General features: G+C 42.5%; 1 protein-coding gene across 10 annotated transcripts in view; it reads right to left on the bottom strand.

Moving 5' to 3' along the window:
- The window catches only part of CAPRIN2 (caprin family member 2), a 33,329-nt gene extending 21,433 nt beyond the window's left edge, over positions 1-11,896 (bottom strand). For 9 of the 10 annotated variants that reach the window (XM_048302067.1, XM_048302068.1, XM_048302069.1 and 6 more), the window contains exons 1-7: positions 11,814-11,896; positions 10,430-10,692; positions 8,670-8,732; positions 5,481-5,567; positions 3,382-3,620; positions 2,076-2,158; positions 18-179 (exon numbers count right to left, since the gene is read on the bottom strand). In XM_048302067.1, coding sequence (XP_048158024.1) covers positions 18-179; positions 2,076-2,158; positions 3,382-3,620; positions 5,481-5,567; positions 8,670-8,732; positions 10,430-10,692; positions 11,814-11,865 — 949 coding nt within the window. In that variant the 5' untranslated portion in view covers positions 11,866-11,896. Of the gene's footprint in view, positions 1-17; positions 180-2,075; positions 2,159-3,381; positions 3,621-5,480; positions 5,568-8,669; positions 8,733-10,429; positions 10,693-11,731; positions 11,785-11,813 lie in introns of those variants that run through there. The other variant, XM_048302070.1, reaches the window with a different exon arrangement.
- Between the last annotated feature and the right edge of the window lie 3,167 nt (positions 11,897-15,063).

Here is a 15,063-nt window from a genome sequence, read left to right as displayed (position 1 = left end):
ACCCCGAAATATTCCACCTGGTTCTTTGACAGGCTCTCCTTTTGACATCTGTCTTGTTTTCTCAGGTTTTCTATTTACTTCTTCCAATTCTTTTACTGGCACAGTGGTGCGAGGAGTCGGAATACTTTCAAAGTAGCCAGAGTCTAGAAGTTTGGATAACAGGTCCTTCATGTGTTTATCTAAAGAGTAAAAGTCCATAAAGTTAAAATAGGAAAACCTGAAATTAAGGGGTATTCAAATTACTGATTAAGACTTGGTACTTCCTCCCTTTATATGAACTGCAGTTTCTCACATCTTATCAAGCTATAGCAATAAAATGTTTTAGTAAAGGAAATCATTTATTAGACTGCTTAATTTAATGTAGTTGAAAACATCTTTGCAATCCCAGGGCAAGACTGCAGCTTGTGTTTAAATATCCACAAGGTAAACACTGAGCCACCTGGTCTCCCGCATGCTTAGAAAGGGCTTTGTTTACCATGTATAAAGCTAGCCAGCATCAATACTAAAATTAGGTGAGACTGCAACAGAGGTAAAGCTAAACAGTCACAATGGAATTACTCTACAAGACCCTCTTGCTGGTAACAGGACGGTGTCTCGGAAGGAAAAGTTAAGAACTACAGAAACAAGCAAGGGAAATGCAAGGGACTGTTCGCAGACTGAACTTACTCCTCTGAAGCTGGAAAAGATTCAAAGCTGACATGGTTGAACAAAAGCTTATCTGTGTACTCTCAGGACTCTGAGAAGCACTGTCCAGTTCGCTCCTCTGTGCAAACAAGAGACAGCAGCTTAGAGTAGAGAGTAAGACCTCAGAAGTAACAGCGATTCTAGAAATTGTTTCAGAGGAGCTGGAAACAGGGCAGCCTTGAGAACAGGAGGAACATTCAGTGAAAGATCACTCCTACTAGTGACAACCACACAAACAAGAATTGTAGCTAGAATTTAATATGGCTATAAAAAAACCTGTCTTCCAAGGCAATGAACAATAAAACAACCTAACAGCTTTATCTGAAGTCTAGCTTGCATAGAAAGGGATGCAAGACTGACACCAAAGGGATAGAGATACTAATAAACAATCTATTCATGTCAACAATCTATTCATGTCAACAGATACAAGGCTAAGGCTACCAGCCTGCAGCAATACAAGCTTGCAGCTTGTCCAGAACTACATGGAAAGGTTTAACACCTAGTGTTCAGTTCAGCTACCCATATGTGGAAGTTAGACAGGGTACTCTAATGCTCTGGTCTAACAGTTTCAGCACTGTTGTCAGTAACAAATGAAAGATTCCTGCCACACAGCTGCTACAAGATCAGCATAAACACAACAAGCAAGGGCTGTTTGCAATAGGAAAGACACTACAACTCAATTAAGGACAGTTTCCTCACAAACAAGTTGTAAATAGGAACACAATGTGTATGTTGGCTTACAACCAGGGATTTTGGAACTATGCCACAGAGTCCCACAGATTTTGGTATGCTTGAAAAGTAAGGACACTTGCATTACATCAAAGAAAGACAGAAAGACTGCACTGTGCATGATGAGAGATCCCAGCAAGTTCTATTAATGACTACCCTTTTCCTTAGTGTGGAATCCTGCACTGTAGGGAGACAACAGGTATGAGTCTAAAATCCCAACAAAGAAAGCAGACTCTTCAATGCCGTGGGACCTTCAGCCCAGGGCCAATGAAGCTTTGTAATACATCAGTGTACCCAACTAAGCATTTCGTGGCTGGGTACTGTTCTAAGCTTAACCCATTTGCACATAACCATACAAAACCCTTCCCACTGTTCTGTAAGGTATTCATGCATCAGGTTTTGAATTGCTACCATCATTATTCCTCAAAAATATGCTAGTACACTGGTAGAAGAGTAAGTCTTGACTGAAAAACAAAAGCATGTGGCATTGTGATTGACCTGTACTTAACTGAACTAGGAACAGCTATTCATCCTTGTATAATCAAGATACACACATCTCTTGAAAGTGTTTAAGCCTTCCATGTGTATCCACTGGTTTTAAGATGTTTAACAAGCACACAAATTTTAGAACTTTAAGTTATTTCTCTAGATGAGACACTCACATGTTGTTCCAACCACAGGTTTCTCACTTCCTTCTAGAAGGTCCCAGAAGTAGAGAGATGATTGTTCCATCTGGTCTTCAACACTAAAACAAATGACAGTTTTACCAGGTAGAATCATAGCCAAGATCAAGTGCTGCACTATCCTAATACCCCCCATTTTATGACATTGACTAATGTCCACCCTTCCAAACCAAGGCTGCATACACCAAGTGAATGCAAGCCCTGAGATCACTGGAAGCAATTTATCTCTGTCTGCACAGGATTTAACCTAGCAAACCTAATTTCTTTTGTTGGTCAATATAAAGATCCTGAGCACTGCCCCACAAGACCATATGGCTGAACTTCATTCCAAGCCAGGATTCCCAAACAGGGCAACAATTGCTGTTTAATCAGCTGGTCACAATTACTGGATGAACACATACAGGTGCAACCAACAACAGCTGCCATTCTCACTAACTAGCAGCTACTGGAAAACTTTGCCATAGGTCCAAGATCCACCTCCTCCAGAAGACCAAATTTGCAGTCCACTGCAATGAAACACAGTATCCCAAAGGAAAGGATTATGCTTCTTGTACAAGTAATACCATAAGAGTAACCTAGAAACAACTTACTTCATTGGGATGAGACACTCCTGTTGTGTAGCTTTTTATTAGCAGCTGTTCTTTGGAAGTTAACTAAAGAACGAAGATTAGGCAATTCTAGTGTATGACAAGTGACTAGAATTTTGAGGCACTTAAAGAATTAGCCCATATTCAAACATGACTTATGGATAAAGGGTTTCGGCTTACCATATAATAACTACTTATTCCATATTCCAATACAATTCTTACTGCACTACCTTACCAGACAGGCTGTCACACTAAGCATGAGCCATCGCAGCACCAGAGCTGTGCCACATGAGCACTGATGCTGACATTACCTCTGTTGACAACCAGGTAACATGCATGACATTTAGTGCTGAGGTATCAAAAACTTCAGGCAATTTTTTAAAACCACTTCGAAGCTAACAGCAAGAGCACCTCAGTAGCACCATCTTACATTCCTCTGGAATAAAGATGCACATCTGAATCATCAATGTAAATGGATTACAGAAGAGTTCTGATTTTACTGCACTTTTTTCACTTCATGAACAGTGAGACCTCAGGGAAGCAGCACATCCCCTGCTTCCCTGCTCAGGATGGTATTGGATTGAAGAGAATTTTAATTAATGTTCCAAAACACAGTATTTAAAGACATGGCAGTGCCAAACAAGACATTTAGCACAATGAATGAAGCATATTAATTAGACAAAACCCCCTGAACTTACCTCAAGTTCTCATTTCTTTCTGGACACGTCAGTTTTGCAAATCTTATGAGGTAGTCTAGTTCTTTAGAAGGCAAGTATATTGCACCATTCACACCACCTTTGAAATCTTTCTGAACATGCTCTTGAGTGAAGTTCTGCAGCACATACTGGACTTGAAGTATTGTACGCAGCTTTTTCTTCTCTGCTTCAAGCTTCAGTAGACTCTCTCTCCGCTGAGCCTTCTTCTGTGCTTTCAGCAGCTATTTTAATGCACAAATTCAACAATTAAACACAATTTAGTGTGTTTAATCCTGTTTAGTAACAAAATTCTAGGATAAAACATTGAGTTCTAGTATTGGTTATCCTACAATGAAGAAACCAACTACTAATTTTGGTTAGACAACAGAAGCTCCTAACTCTTCATATATCCAGAATCTTTTAAGCTCTTCCTTTGGAAGAGCTCCCCATTTATCTACTAATTCTCTACACATCTAACTTTCAGTTGTTTTATTGTAACAGCTTTTAAAGAAATGGATAGAATTGATACCAGTGCACAAATCCAAACCCAGCTGACCTTTAACATTTGCCACAAAGTTAGAGATGCAGAAATTGTCTCAACTTCCTCCTAGTAAGACAACTACTCTTCACTTTTAAATACTCCAGCTTAAAGGATACAGCAGAACCCAACAATTATTTCTGTTGGCAGAAGACTGAATTCTCATTAAATAAGCAACACCAGGAGTTATAGAACACATACAGAATACGCATTCAAGTTTCTCATCATGCATTAATACAACTACCCAGCAGAAGCTATCCAAGTAACTGCAGAATTTAAAATGCCTCAATATGTGTCAAGATCTATGATTTTTTTTTTTTCCTACAAGACACTGCAAAGGATGCAAGGATGCTGTTGCCAGAATGGCCCCTAGTGTTCCAGTAATGGCTATTGGCTGTAGAATCCATACCAGCAGAAGCAGAGCCAAGTTAAAAACCAGGTGGGTTAGCCTTCAAATGCACCACAAGTCCAAGAACAAACATGAACCAGTAGAAGTTAATGCTGGATTACAAAAAACACCTGCTCAAAGATACACTGGGTCACCAGGTACCAGTCCTTCAGCATTCTGTAGGAGGCAGAGAAATAATGCCAGAGCAGTGACTAATCATGTTTAGCATCCCTACCACTACCTTGGATCAAAGCTTCCATAAGTGTAGAATTTGCTTGAGCCAAGAGACCAGTTTCTCCAAAGACAAAACAGTTGCTTACATAAAAATAATGTACATAGTGCTTTAAATCCTGAACAAAGACCTAAATAAAGCCCTAAATCTGTGACTCGCCACAATTAGAAACAGCTACAGCAGATTAAGTAGCAAACTCCACAAGCTTCAGTTAAATTTTACTGAGGGATGTACTTCTCATCAAAGCCAAAGTGATTTAACACCAGCACTTTCCCTCACCAGAAACATTAAAAATTCACTTGGGAAGGGATCTTGGAACATTGTCTAGCCAGGCCTCCAGAAAGGCTACACTGAATCAAGACCAGATCGCTTGGAGCTTTGCGCAGTCAGGTGCTGAAGAAATCCAAGGACAGATTTTACCACTTCCCTAGGCAGCCTGCTTCTAATGCTTAATCATCCACCGAGTGACCATTTCCTCTTACCTGGTTGGAGTCTATTTCAATTACTGATCATTGCTTCTCCTACCACATCTCTCAGCAAAAGTCCCACCTCCACCCTTTCAGTATTTGGGATCAGAAGGATAATAGTGCATCTCCTGGCAAGCCTTCACTTCACCAGGCCCAACAAGCCCAGTTGTTCCAGGCTCTCCTCACAGGTCTCATTTTCCAGGCCCCAGCCATTCAGAGACCCACCACTGGAGTCACTGAAGCTTCTCCACCCTTTGCCTACCAAGTGGTCAGAAACAGACAACTGGTTAACAAGTACCAATAATCAGTTCTCCTTAATCTATTGCTCCTCAGTTTCTGCATAGGCTTCACTACTCCAGAGATACAAGACAGGAACTTCTTAGTATGGGGTGTACTGGAATAGAGGTGTAGCCATTAAAGAAGCAGCACAAATTTTGAAGGTACCTCCTGTCAATACAGAGACAAACAGTTACTTACATCTTGGCTAAGTCCTGAAAAAGTCTTCTGAAGCTCCTTGGCAAATTCCAGGTTGTGCACTACTTCATCATATTTCTCTACTGCCTCCTACAAAGCAATAGATAAAAACGTGTTTTTCACACTTAAGACTACTCATTGCACTCAATTGCCTTGTATTTAAATTCTCATTGTGAAGCAGTCATTTAGTGTGTCCTTTTCTGAAATTGTAGCTTTTTAAAGATACTATGTCTGTAGCTGGTACTTTAGTTGCAAATACTATTCACCCGTAACTGTCTCTGATGCAGCTCAAAGCCAGCTCACACCACCAGACAGATATCCTACAAGTTTGCCTATATAGGTCTTGGCAATCAGAGGCAAAGAGCTACTTAAAATCAGTCTGAGAGCCTGGAAGGAATACAGGAGAAGTTCAGCACAGATCTTCTACCCTCATGCTTAACTGAATGCCTTTACAGAAAATTTGTACAAACTTTAGAAATATACACGGCAAGTCATACCTCCAGAAAAAAAGTCTTTCCAATTTAGTTTCCACAGAAGAAGCCACATTCTTGTCTTCATAAATGGCTTTAACCAGTATTTTACTGGCTAGTATTCAAAAAGACTAATTGCAGTAGATTATTAATTGCATTTTAATGAATCAGTTAATTTCTCTAAGTTCCCTTGACAGCTCTGAAGACAGAAAAATGCTGTAGTTCAGACATGCTGCCCATATCTTCATACCACAAGGCATGCCTGGGAAGTAACAAGTTTAATTCCAGTTGTTCACGTGTGCTTTACACTCAGTTTGGTTTATGCTCCTGACATGATATCACAGGTTTCTCTAGAAGAGGCCCATCAGTCCAATATAAAGCTCTTTCACAGCAGTATTAGTGTTAAGCATTTCATCAGTGCACTGACAAAAGCTTAATCTACTGTTCCAATAAGACTTGGGACATCTGCAAATTCCATGTGTTCCTAAGCAACTGGAAAACAAGTTATATGTTCATTTGTTCAGTTTGACTGCTCAGTTACTTTTATTCACTTGTTTGTGCTATACTAGACACTACCAGGACTAAATGCCACTCAACACAAAGTGCAAGCACTCACCTGGTAGTTTAAGGTGTCTTCACACAATTCACCAAGCAGCTTTGAAGTACTATTTAGCAATTCACCTAACACTTGAGAGAATGACTTCTAAGGCTCTAGAGCCACACATTTGAGGAAGACTCACAATTAACACCAACAATTTACCAGTCAGGTTACAATAATTGTGCTTTTAACAACAAATTGCAGAGTAAAACTCCCTACCTGAAAACATCAAGAACAGCTACCCCTGCTCTCCTGACAAGCTGTAACTCAGCCCACAGGAAAGCAATAGCTTTCTTCTGTCACACCGGTTATTAACATTCATTAACAGCATGTTGGAAGAACAGTACTGAGGAAAATCTGCTCAGCTTGCAAAAGAGCACAATACTGCCAGTAAGAGCATTTAACTTGCTGGAAGCTCCTCATTTTTGAAACAAATGTTTCCTAAAGCAAGGCTAGTGCACACATTAGGTCTGGCAGGCATGCACCATGAGTAATTACAGCTTAATCCAAATTGCTTGCAAAACTAGCTCATCACCAGACACGCACTTCTTCCTCTGTGTGAGAAAATAAAAACTATAGATAACATCAAGCTGTATTAGAGCACCACTGTGTTACAGGCAGTTGGTTTCTTTAGCTTTTAAGATCTATTAAGCTCTACTCCAGCTTCAGTTTGTATACACACCACAGACTTGCATCTGAAAGTTACAAATGCAGTATTTCTGTATCTTCACCACTGAAACAGGGGACTTCACTATTAAATATTGAGCATATATGTGCTTCTACAATAGTCACCTGGACCATCTGACTACCACTTGTCAGTTCACTATGAAGACTAAATCTAATTCTTCATTTTGGTAGCCTAAGAAAACCCAGAAACTGGGAAAAAGATACTAAAATTTAAAAAGTGAAGCCCAGCTAGGAATACTAAAATCCAGTAACCAAGTTAATGCCATTTTCCAAACACTTTCACCTAACAGCTTGTTGCAGTCCAGGGTATATACTGAAGTAGTCCATATATTTAAGACTATTCCAACTTACAGAACATTGTTCAATAGTCTCACTGTTCATGGCAGCAAACAGATTGTAAAGAACACCTATGATCTAAACACAAAAGTTTCTTGCCCACCTGATTCCAGATTGAGTTGAGAGGAATTGAAAGGCCATCAACCTACTTCAAACTATCAGATTTAATTCATTTACTTTTGCACTTGAAATGGAAAGAGACCACATCGGATTTTGCAGTTAAGCACTAAATGATGATTTACTCCAACAGGTTGACTCTACTTCTAAGAAATTACCATTTTCCCATCTTATCCCATTTATGTCTAACTCTTTTACAAATGATTCACAGTAAGAAAATAGAATTTGTGTTCTCAGACTGCTGCACTGTGATAAAGTTAGCAATCAATAACATTTTTCCAGCTGGTTCATTAGCAGGATCAGCACTATCACTGAAGTGTCAGTAGTCCTCATCAGACAATTACTCTTTAGCAAGTGTCCACCACCTTTTAAAAATGTGACTCCTAGATTACTACAGCAATAAACTCTTTGAATTATATGACACTGCTACTCAGATCTGCTAAAACTTTCAAGTTACAGAAGCTTGGTTTCAGATCTAGAATCCATTCCAGCCCAAGACAAAAAAAAAAAAAAGCCAGCACTGTCAGTTATATTAACAGCTACTTGTAACCAACAGCACTGCGCAGACAACAGGCAATTTCAAGTAATAGCTGCTAATGAAGAAATCAGGAAGATTAATTAGCCACCTCAGAATTCTTGAGGCTTGGGTTCTAACACTGCACTGCCACATAGGTCAGCTGCACACAGACACCTCATTAAGAAACAGGTGCAGGAGCACTGAAGCTGAAAGTATACAGATCAAAGATAAACAGGGACCTTCTATTACTTCAGGAAACATGAAGGTTAAAACAGAAGATGGAGCTTGTAGGCTCAACATCAGCCTGATTACCAATAATTTGTTAATTTGATTTTGTGAAAAATACCTTTACAAGCCTGTAGGCACTGCTTCTGTAAAAACAACACCCTCATCTCCTTCACCAACCCATCCCTCCTGACACATCAGAAGGTTTTGAGGCCCTCCACTCTTGCTTAAAGCAAGCTTACCAACTGGTCTTGATTGAGGGCTTCTCCCTTCTTCAGCCGATCTTTGTAATCTTCCAGTTTGAGCTGCAGAAAATTGAAAGTAAACATTATACAGAAATCAATATAAAAATTAAATAAGGGGTATGAGTGAAATACTGTAACTTTGAATAGAAAATCTCCTAGTTCCTCTTTTTCCTGGAGGAAGGAACACAAAGTTTTGCTATACCTTTGATTTGGCAATTTCAGTCTGCAGGACTGTCTACTTCCTTTCCCTACTGCTGATCTTTCAGTTCTTACTTGCTACTTTTGTTTCATGTAAGAACTGCTAACACGTTGATCCAAGTTCTTTAAGGGGCTCCAAATACATCCAGAGTCCTTGTTGAAGTTAGGCTTGTATAGCTTTTCCAAGTCAATGCTGGAATTTAGTTTTATTATCCTTGAATAATCCTCGCTATATCTTTCCAAAATTTGGCTTCAGTTACATCACAAACTTGTAGCCCTGTTCCCTAAGAAAGTGGACAAGTATACTCAGGGAAGAAATAAATCTATTTCCAATATACCAAAACAGTCTTTAAGTGCTGATGTAAACAATACAGAACTAAGCTATTTGGTACTGCAAACTTCTTTAGGGAAAAGAAAGGTTGACTTCACTGCCACGAAGTAAATACTATTCCATTTGTGTCTCTAGAGCTTCACTGACACAGCACTTATAGGAGCATAGGACTAGGAATACTTTCTACTCATTTTAGTAAGTCACACTTTTATTTGCTGATAAAGCCATAATATCATTCACATGAAAATCAAAGGTACCACAGAAATTCACAACAAGAAGCTTCCTTGGACAGAATTAGAATACAACACAAAGTTGTTTAATCACACAAAGAAAACATGCTTGTCTGATGTTATTCAAAATTACAGCATGATGCATGACATGAGACAGCAGTAATACTGCATCTCCTGCAGGAGGATCAAGTCCCCTAAGCACATGGCCAGATGTCTGATCTACTCTCTCCCCTTGCCTTCAGACATAACTAAAAGCTTTCCAGACATTTAGAGTAGCACAACATAGTCATACAATTGCTTTACTTGTAATCCTGATCCAGCACTGAAAGCAACAGCACCATTATTTCTTTTATCCTACAGAAAATAACATTCTCCCAATTAAAAACCAAGCACAAAGCCTTGTAGCCACCTGCCAATCAACTGAAAAGCCTTAGAACACTGAAGTCTGACTAGCCACAGCCACAATGTTTTAGGTGTATCATTATCTCAATTATTCTTACTTACACTGTTCTGTACCCCCAGCCTCAGAAAAACAGGTCAAAATGAGAGATCAACTTTTGGATGATTTCTGCATAAAAGTTTCTTAGTCTGTAACATTTTCCTGTATTTAAAATATTTAAGTCAAATATTTATGCAAAGTAAAGGGCAATACATATTTAATATAATCTGACATTTCCACTGTCAGAAGAAACACTTTTTCTAATTTGCAGTTTTACAAACAACTTGCATCTAAATTAATATCAGATGCATTTAATTGATGAAAGATTTCTGGCAAGACTATAAACCGTGTTTAAATCAGATCCAAGTTTGTTCTGAACTAATTTGGTCTAGAGAAGCATCTTCAGTTTTGATCAACATATATTGATCTCTATATACACACACATAACCTTATTCCAGCTATTAAAAATACTGGAAATAACATTAAATGTTATTTAAAAGGCAATGAGCTTTACTATCGGCAGCTTAAATAGGTGCCATAGGCAAGAAAACCGAGTTACCTTTTTTTTCTCGATGTTCCTGATCTTGTGTTTGAGGCAGATGAGCCCGTTGTCGATGTAGGTCTCATACGCCTGGGAAGGAGAGGCCGCCGTGCTCAGCGCGGACTGCAGGGGGCTGGCGGGAGCCGGGCTCTCCCCAGCCGGGGTCACCTGCTGCTTGGCCGCCTTCATCCTCTTCTCCTCCCCTTCCTCCGACCGGCCTGAAGGTGATGATGGACGATGGAAAGGGGCTTGGGAAAGCTGCACCATTGAAATGGATGGAGCTGCAAAGAAACTCTTTCATTTAGCTCTCTCACACCCTGCTCCCCCTTTTCAAGTTACATCTTTTCTTATCGCATATTCAGAACATGTAGCCACAAAACTGAGCCTCGGTACCAACCACAATTTTTCCACTCTCCTCCCTCCCTTTCAAAATATCTGTAGCAAGAATTTCAAAGCAAGGCAAACTTCGTATTGTTCGAAGCCTCCCCACCCATCCAGACAGCAAAAATCCTTTACATAGGCAGAATTAGACAGCACAGGGGATGATTCCAGAAACCCAATATAGTGACCATATAAAACTAGGCAGGTTTCCTGCACACATCACCCACAGGGGAAAAAACTGCAAGCAAGCAATTGCAAATCATGCCGCCAGCCTGGCATCCGGGCTGCAGCCTGAATGAAGATTTCGAAGTGGCATGCCTGAAGGTATGGCCCCTCTTCTTCTCACCCCCATTAAATCGGTTTTACCCTTTCACAACCTTCGCAGCAATCCAACCGAGAACTTAAAAGCAATTCAGTTTAAAAAAAAAAGAAAGAAAGAAAAAAACCAAACAAAAAAACCCCGTTTGATAAAGCAAAAAGCCGGCTTAGTTACAACAGCATCATTCCTCATGAGGAACCAGTCCCTGCCTACACCCATCCAAAAGACGTGCCTCTGCCACGGCAAGACACCAGCTTCCATGGGAGGGGCTGTAACCTTGAGCAGAGAGTTTCTGCAAGAGATGCTCGGCCACCCTCATCTTCAACTACTTACGGACACCTGCTCCTGGAAAGCAATGACACCACAATTCTGCCTGCCCGCCGCCGGGGAGGCCGCACCGCACCGCCCCGGCGGGCAACCAGGGCAAAACCCCCCTTTCCCCAGGACAGCCCCCGCCGCCGGGGGAGCCGGGGGCGGCCCTCCATCGCGTCCTTGCCAGGGATGAGCAGGAAGCTCCTCCCGGGAGGAGAAGGGCACGGCCACCGCCGCTCCCCGAGCGGGGCGGCGGCGGAGGAGCGGGGAAAAGAGGAGCAGCGGCTCCTTCCTGCCGGGTGATTCACCTCCTCCGCCTCCCGCCGCGCTGCGGGGGCCCACGGTCCGCCAGCCCCGCTCCGGCTCGCTCGCTCCCGCCTCCCCACTCACCTCGGTGCCCGCACACGCTCAGGCCCGCCCCACCGCCCGCCCCCCGCCTCATATAGCGGCGGGGCGGGGCGGCCCCGCGCCGGTCACCGCCCGCCTCCCAATGGCCGGCGCCGCCTCACCTGCCCGCCCTGCGCCGGGCCGGAGGGCGGGGCCGCGGGGCGGCTCCCGTGAAGGTCGGGGCGTCCCGCCCGGGTGCCGCCCGAGCGCTGTGGGGGGAGGATGTGGGTTTCCTAGGGCATGGGGGGGTCACTCGGGTGGGACCTGGTGCTCCTGCAGAGAGCTGAGCGACGGCCCTGGCGGGGAATGGGGTGTCCGGGGAGGGTGGCCCCGCCACCCGCTTCGTGGGGAAGGGACGTGAGGTGTGTCGCTCTCGGCCATGTGCCGCCCGTGAGGGAGAGGTTCGGCGCAAGGCTCTGGCGAAGCCCCGATGCGCTGTGGCGTCGCGGGTACCGCAGCAGCCTCTCACGACAGTCAGCCTGTGGCAGCTGGGCAGCGCTCCCTGAACAGCCCCACGACAAGGGCTCCATCACCCCAGCGCAAGGGGATCCTCTCGGCCTCCTCCGGTTCACAGCGCATTGTTCAGTCACACCCTTTGGCTGGTGCAGCCGTAAGAAAGAAAAAGTGTTGGTCTGTGCCCGTAAACCAGCTGAAGGGTTCCTCTGGGCCCGTACAAAGTTCCTGGAGGAGACTTGCAGGGCTGTGCGTCACCTTACATATCAAAAAATGTGAATGTCCTCTGAAAATCACAGACTCAATGAGATTGGAGTCCAGCCTATGACTGAAGCCCACCACGTCAATTAGACCAAAGCACTGAGTGCCATGTCCAGTCCTTCCTTAAGCACCTTCAGGGATGGTGACTCCACCACCTCCCTGGGCAGTCCATTCCAGAGTCTAACCACCCTTTTTGTGAAAAAATTCTTCCTAATGTCCAGCGTAAACCTCCCCGGCACAGTTTAGGACTATCCTCTCATCCTATCCCTTGTTACCTGGGAGAAGAACCCGACTCCCCTCTGGCTACACCCTCCTTTCAGGTGGTTGTAGAGAGTGATAAGGGGCCTCCTTTTCTCCAGGCTGAACATCCCCAGCTCCCTCAGCCACTGTCCATAGGACAACCCAATGCCACCCAACCATGTAAACTCTTGGTAACTAGGAAAAGCACTTAATTGAATAGACACAATAAAGTAATCACAAACTTCGTTAACCTCTAGCAATCAATGCCATGGAAGGTATCAAAGGCTGGAAGACTAGGGAAAATAGACCTTCCAAAGATCAGAGGACTAAGCTGGAATTCTGTTTTCTGTGTTTCTCTTTTTGTGGCCATTACCACCAAGAATAAATAAACCATATGGCAAGTTCAAAGCAACCCTGAAGGTTGTGAAAGTAACAAAAATAGAGACATTTTGAAAGAGAGAAAGGTGAGTCAGTGAGGAGGGATTGCAAAGACAGGTTTTACAGAACACAAGAAGTGTTTATGTAGTACACAAGATGGATGAGAGAACTGGGGAGGAAAGGCTTATACATAGGAAAGATTGCATTTAAAACAAGCAAATGATAAGTGATTCAAACAATAAGGAGAATTAATGGAGTATCACAGAATCAGATTCAGCTGTATGCAACTATCTGTAGCATCCGCAATCTTGCCACTTCTCAATGTGTCAAATTCTTTAATCACCTCAAAATTCTTCATTTTTGTAAAGCCCTGGCTCCTAGAATGAGGTCACTTTGTGACGCAGTTTTCATGACTGAAAAGAAATGCTAATGAATAAGACACAGCTTGTGTTTAAGATCAGCAGTGTGCTCTGAGAGTCCTTCTGGTAGATTTCTGTGTGTTTTTTTCAAAGCTAACACTGATGGGCTAGATCCTTGAAAATTAATTATAAAATGAACGATCAGTTAATGCATTTATTAATAGTAAGTCATAATTAATGTTCATACACCTGGGACTATTCTGTAAGTCATAATTACTGCTGACAAATTGCTTTATAGTGCACTTTTACAATTATTTATATAAAAGAGGAAAAAATCAAAGGGAAAATTCATACAAGCCAAATTAATATTTAAAATCAAAGGATATTTTAACTTCATTTCTGAAAAAATAGAGAGTAGCTAATTGAGACTAGTGCTGTATATATTTATAGTATATATGTGGTCTCTAGAGCACTGCGAAGAGTGTATTAGTGTGGTGAGGTCAAGCCCACAGAAGTTAGGAAATGCCAGGATTAAGCACAGCCTAAATTAATTAGTTTAATGCCATTTTGCAGATCCATTGTGAGATCAACTTTAAATAGATGATCATAGGTTATGATAATCTATCCATACACTGATCGTAGCCATGGAATCCTAGACACTCAGCATTCTCAGTCTGGGGATCTGTGCTTTTTACTCCAGGATCAGAAGGGGAATACACTCTAATGGCTGAAGAAAAGAGTTCTGTTCTTTTTTTCATGATTGACTGATTCTTCTTATCACCTCCCACTGGGACTGCCCTGATTTTTCCCAGTCCCAGAAGTTTATCCTGCTCTCATTTTTCTCAGATTCCTATTTCCACTCCTGAACCCCAGGTTCAGTCTTTCCTCCCAGGTGTGCATGTTGTCCAAGTCACAGGCTCTTTTGAGAAGAATTAGCAAGTAGCTCCTTTGCACACAATTCCAACCCTTTGCCCAACCACTTCCAGTTTCCCACCCCTGACTCTTTATCCAGCCCACTAAACTGCTTCCTAATCCCAATGGCATCCAGCGTTAGCTGCCTCCCTCCAGCTGCAGTGGGCCAACCCACAGCCAGCTGTGATGAACAGAGACCAGGTTCCCACTTTCATTCCCTGCCATCCCTTCTATTACTGCATTGTGAATCTCCAGAAAGTCAATGTGTAGAATAAGATCAGCTGCTTGTTAACTTTAGGAGAGAAAGACAGACAGTGAAGGTGTTGCAGATTGTCCACCGATGGACTAGGGGAGCCTGCTTCAGTCATGGAACATATTTCAGACAGGAAGGCTGAGGAATTCTGGATTCAACATGGGCTGAATACATTAGGGCTCACAATGAGGACTGTTAGTCAGAATTAAACCCGATTTATTGGAAGAACCTGGAGGAAATACCTTGCTACAAGGCTGTTTTATGCTGCAAGGAGTTTTTTCACATATAAACCCTATGGCCGCCTGCCTGCTGTTCAGAGCCAAGGGATCTGGAGAAAGGGTGCTCCACTCAGTGTCCAGCACTGCCTTACACAAGCTGCTGCAGTGTAAGGCAATGC

The sequence above is a fragment of the Corvus hawaiiensis genome, chromosome 4, assembly GCF_020740725.1.
Source record: "Corvus hawaiiensis isolate bCorHaw1 chromosome 4, bCorHaw1.pri.cur, whole genome shotgun sequence".
Lineage (NCBI taxonomy): Eukaryota > Metazoa > Chordata > Aves > Passeriformes > Corvidae > Corvus > Corvus hawaiiensis.
Note: the sequence above shows the minus strand (reverse complement) of the source record. Positions and strands in the feature narration are given on the sequence as shown.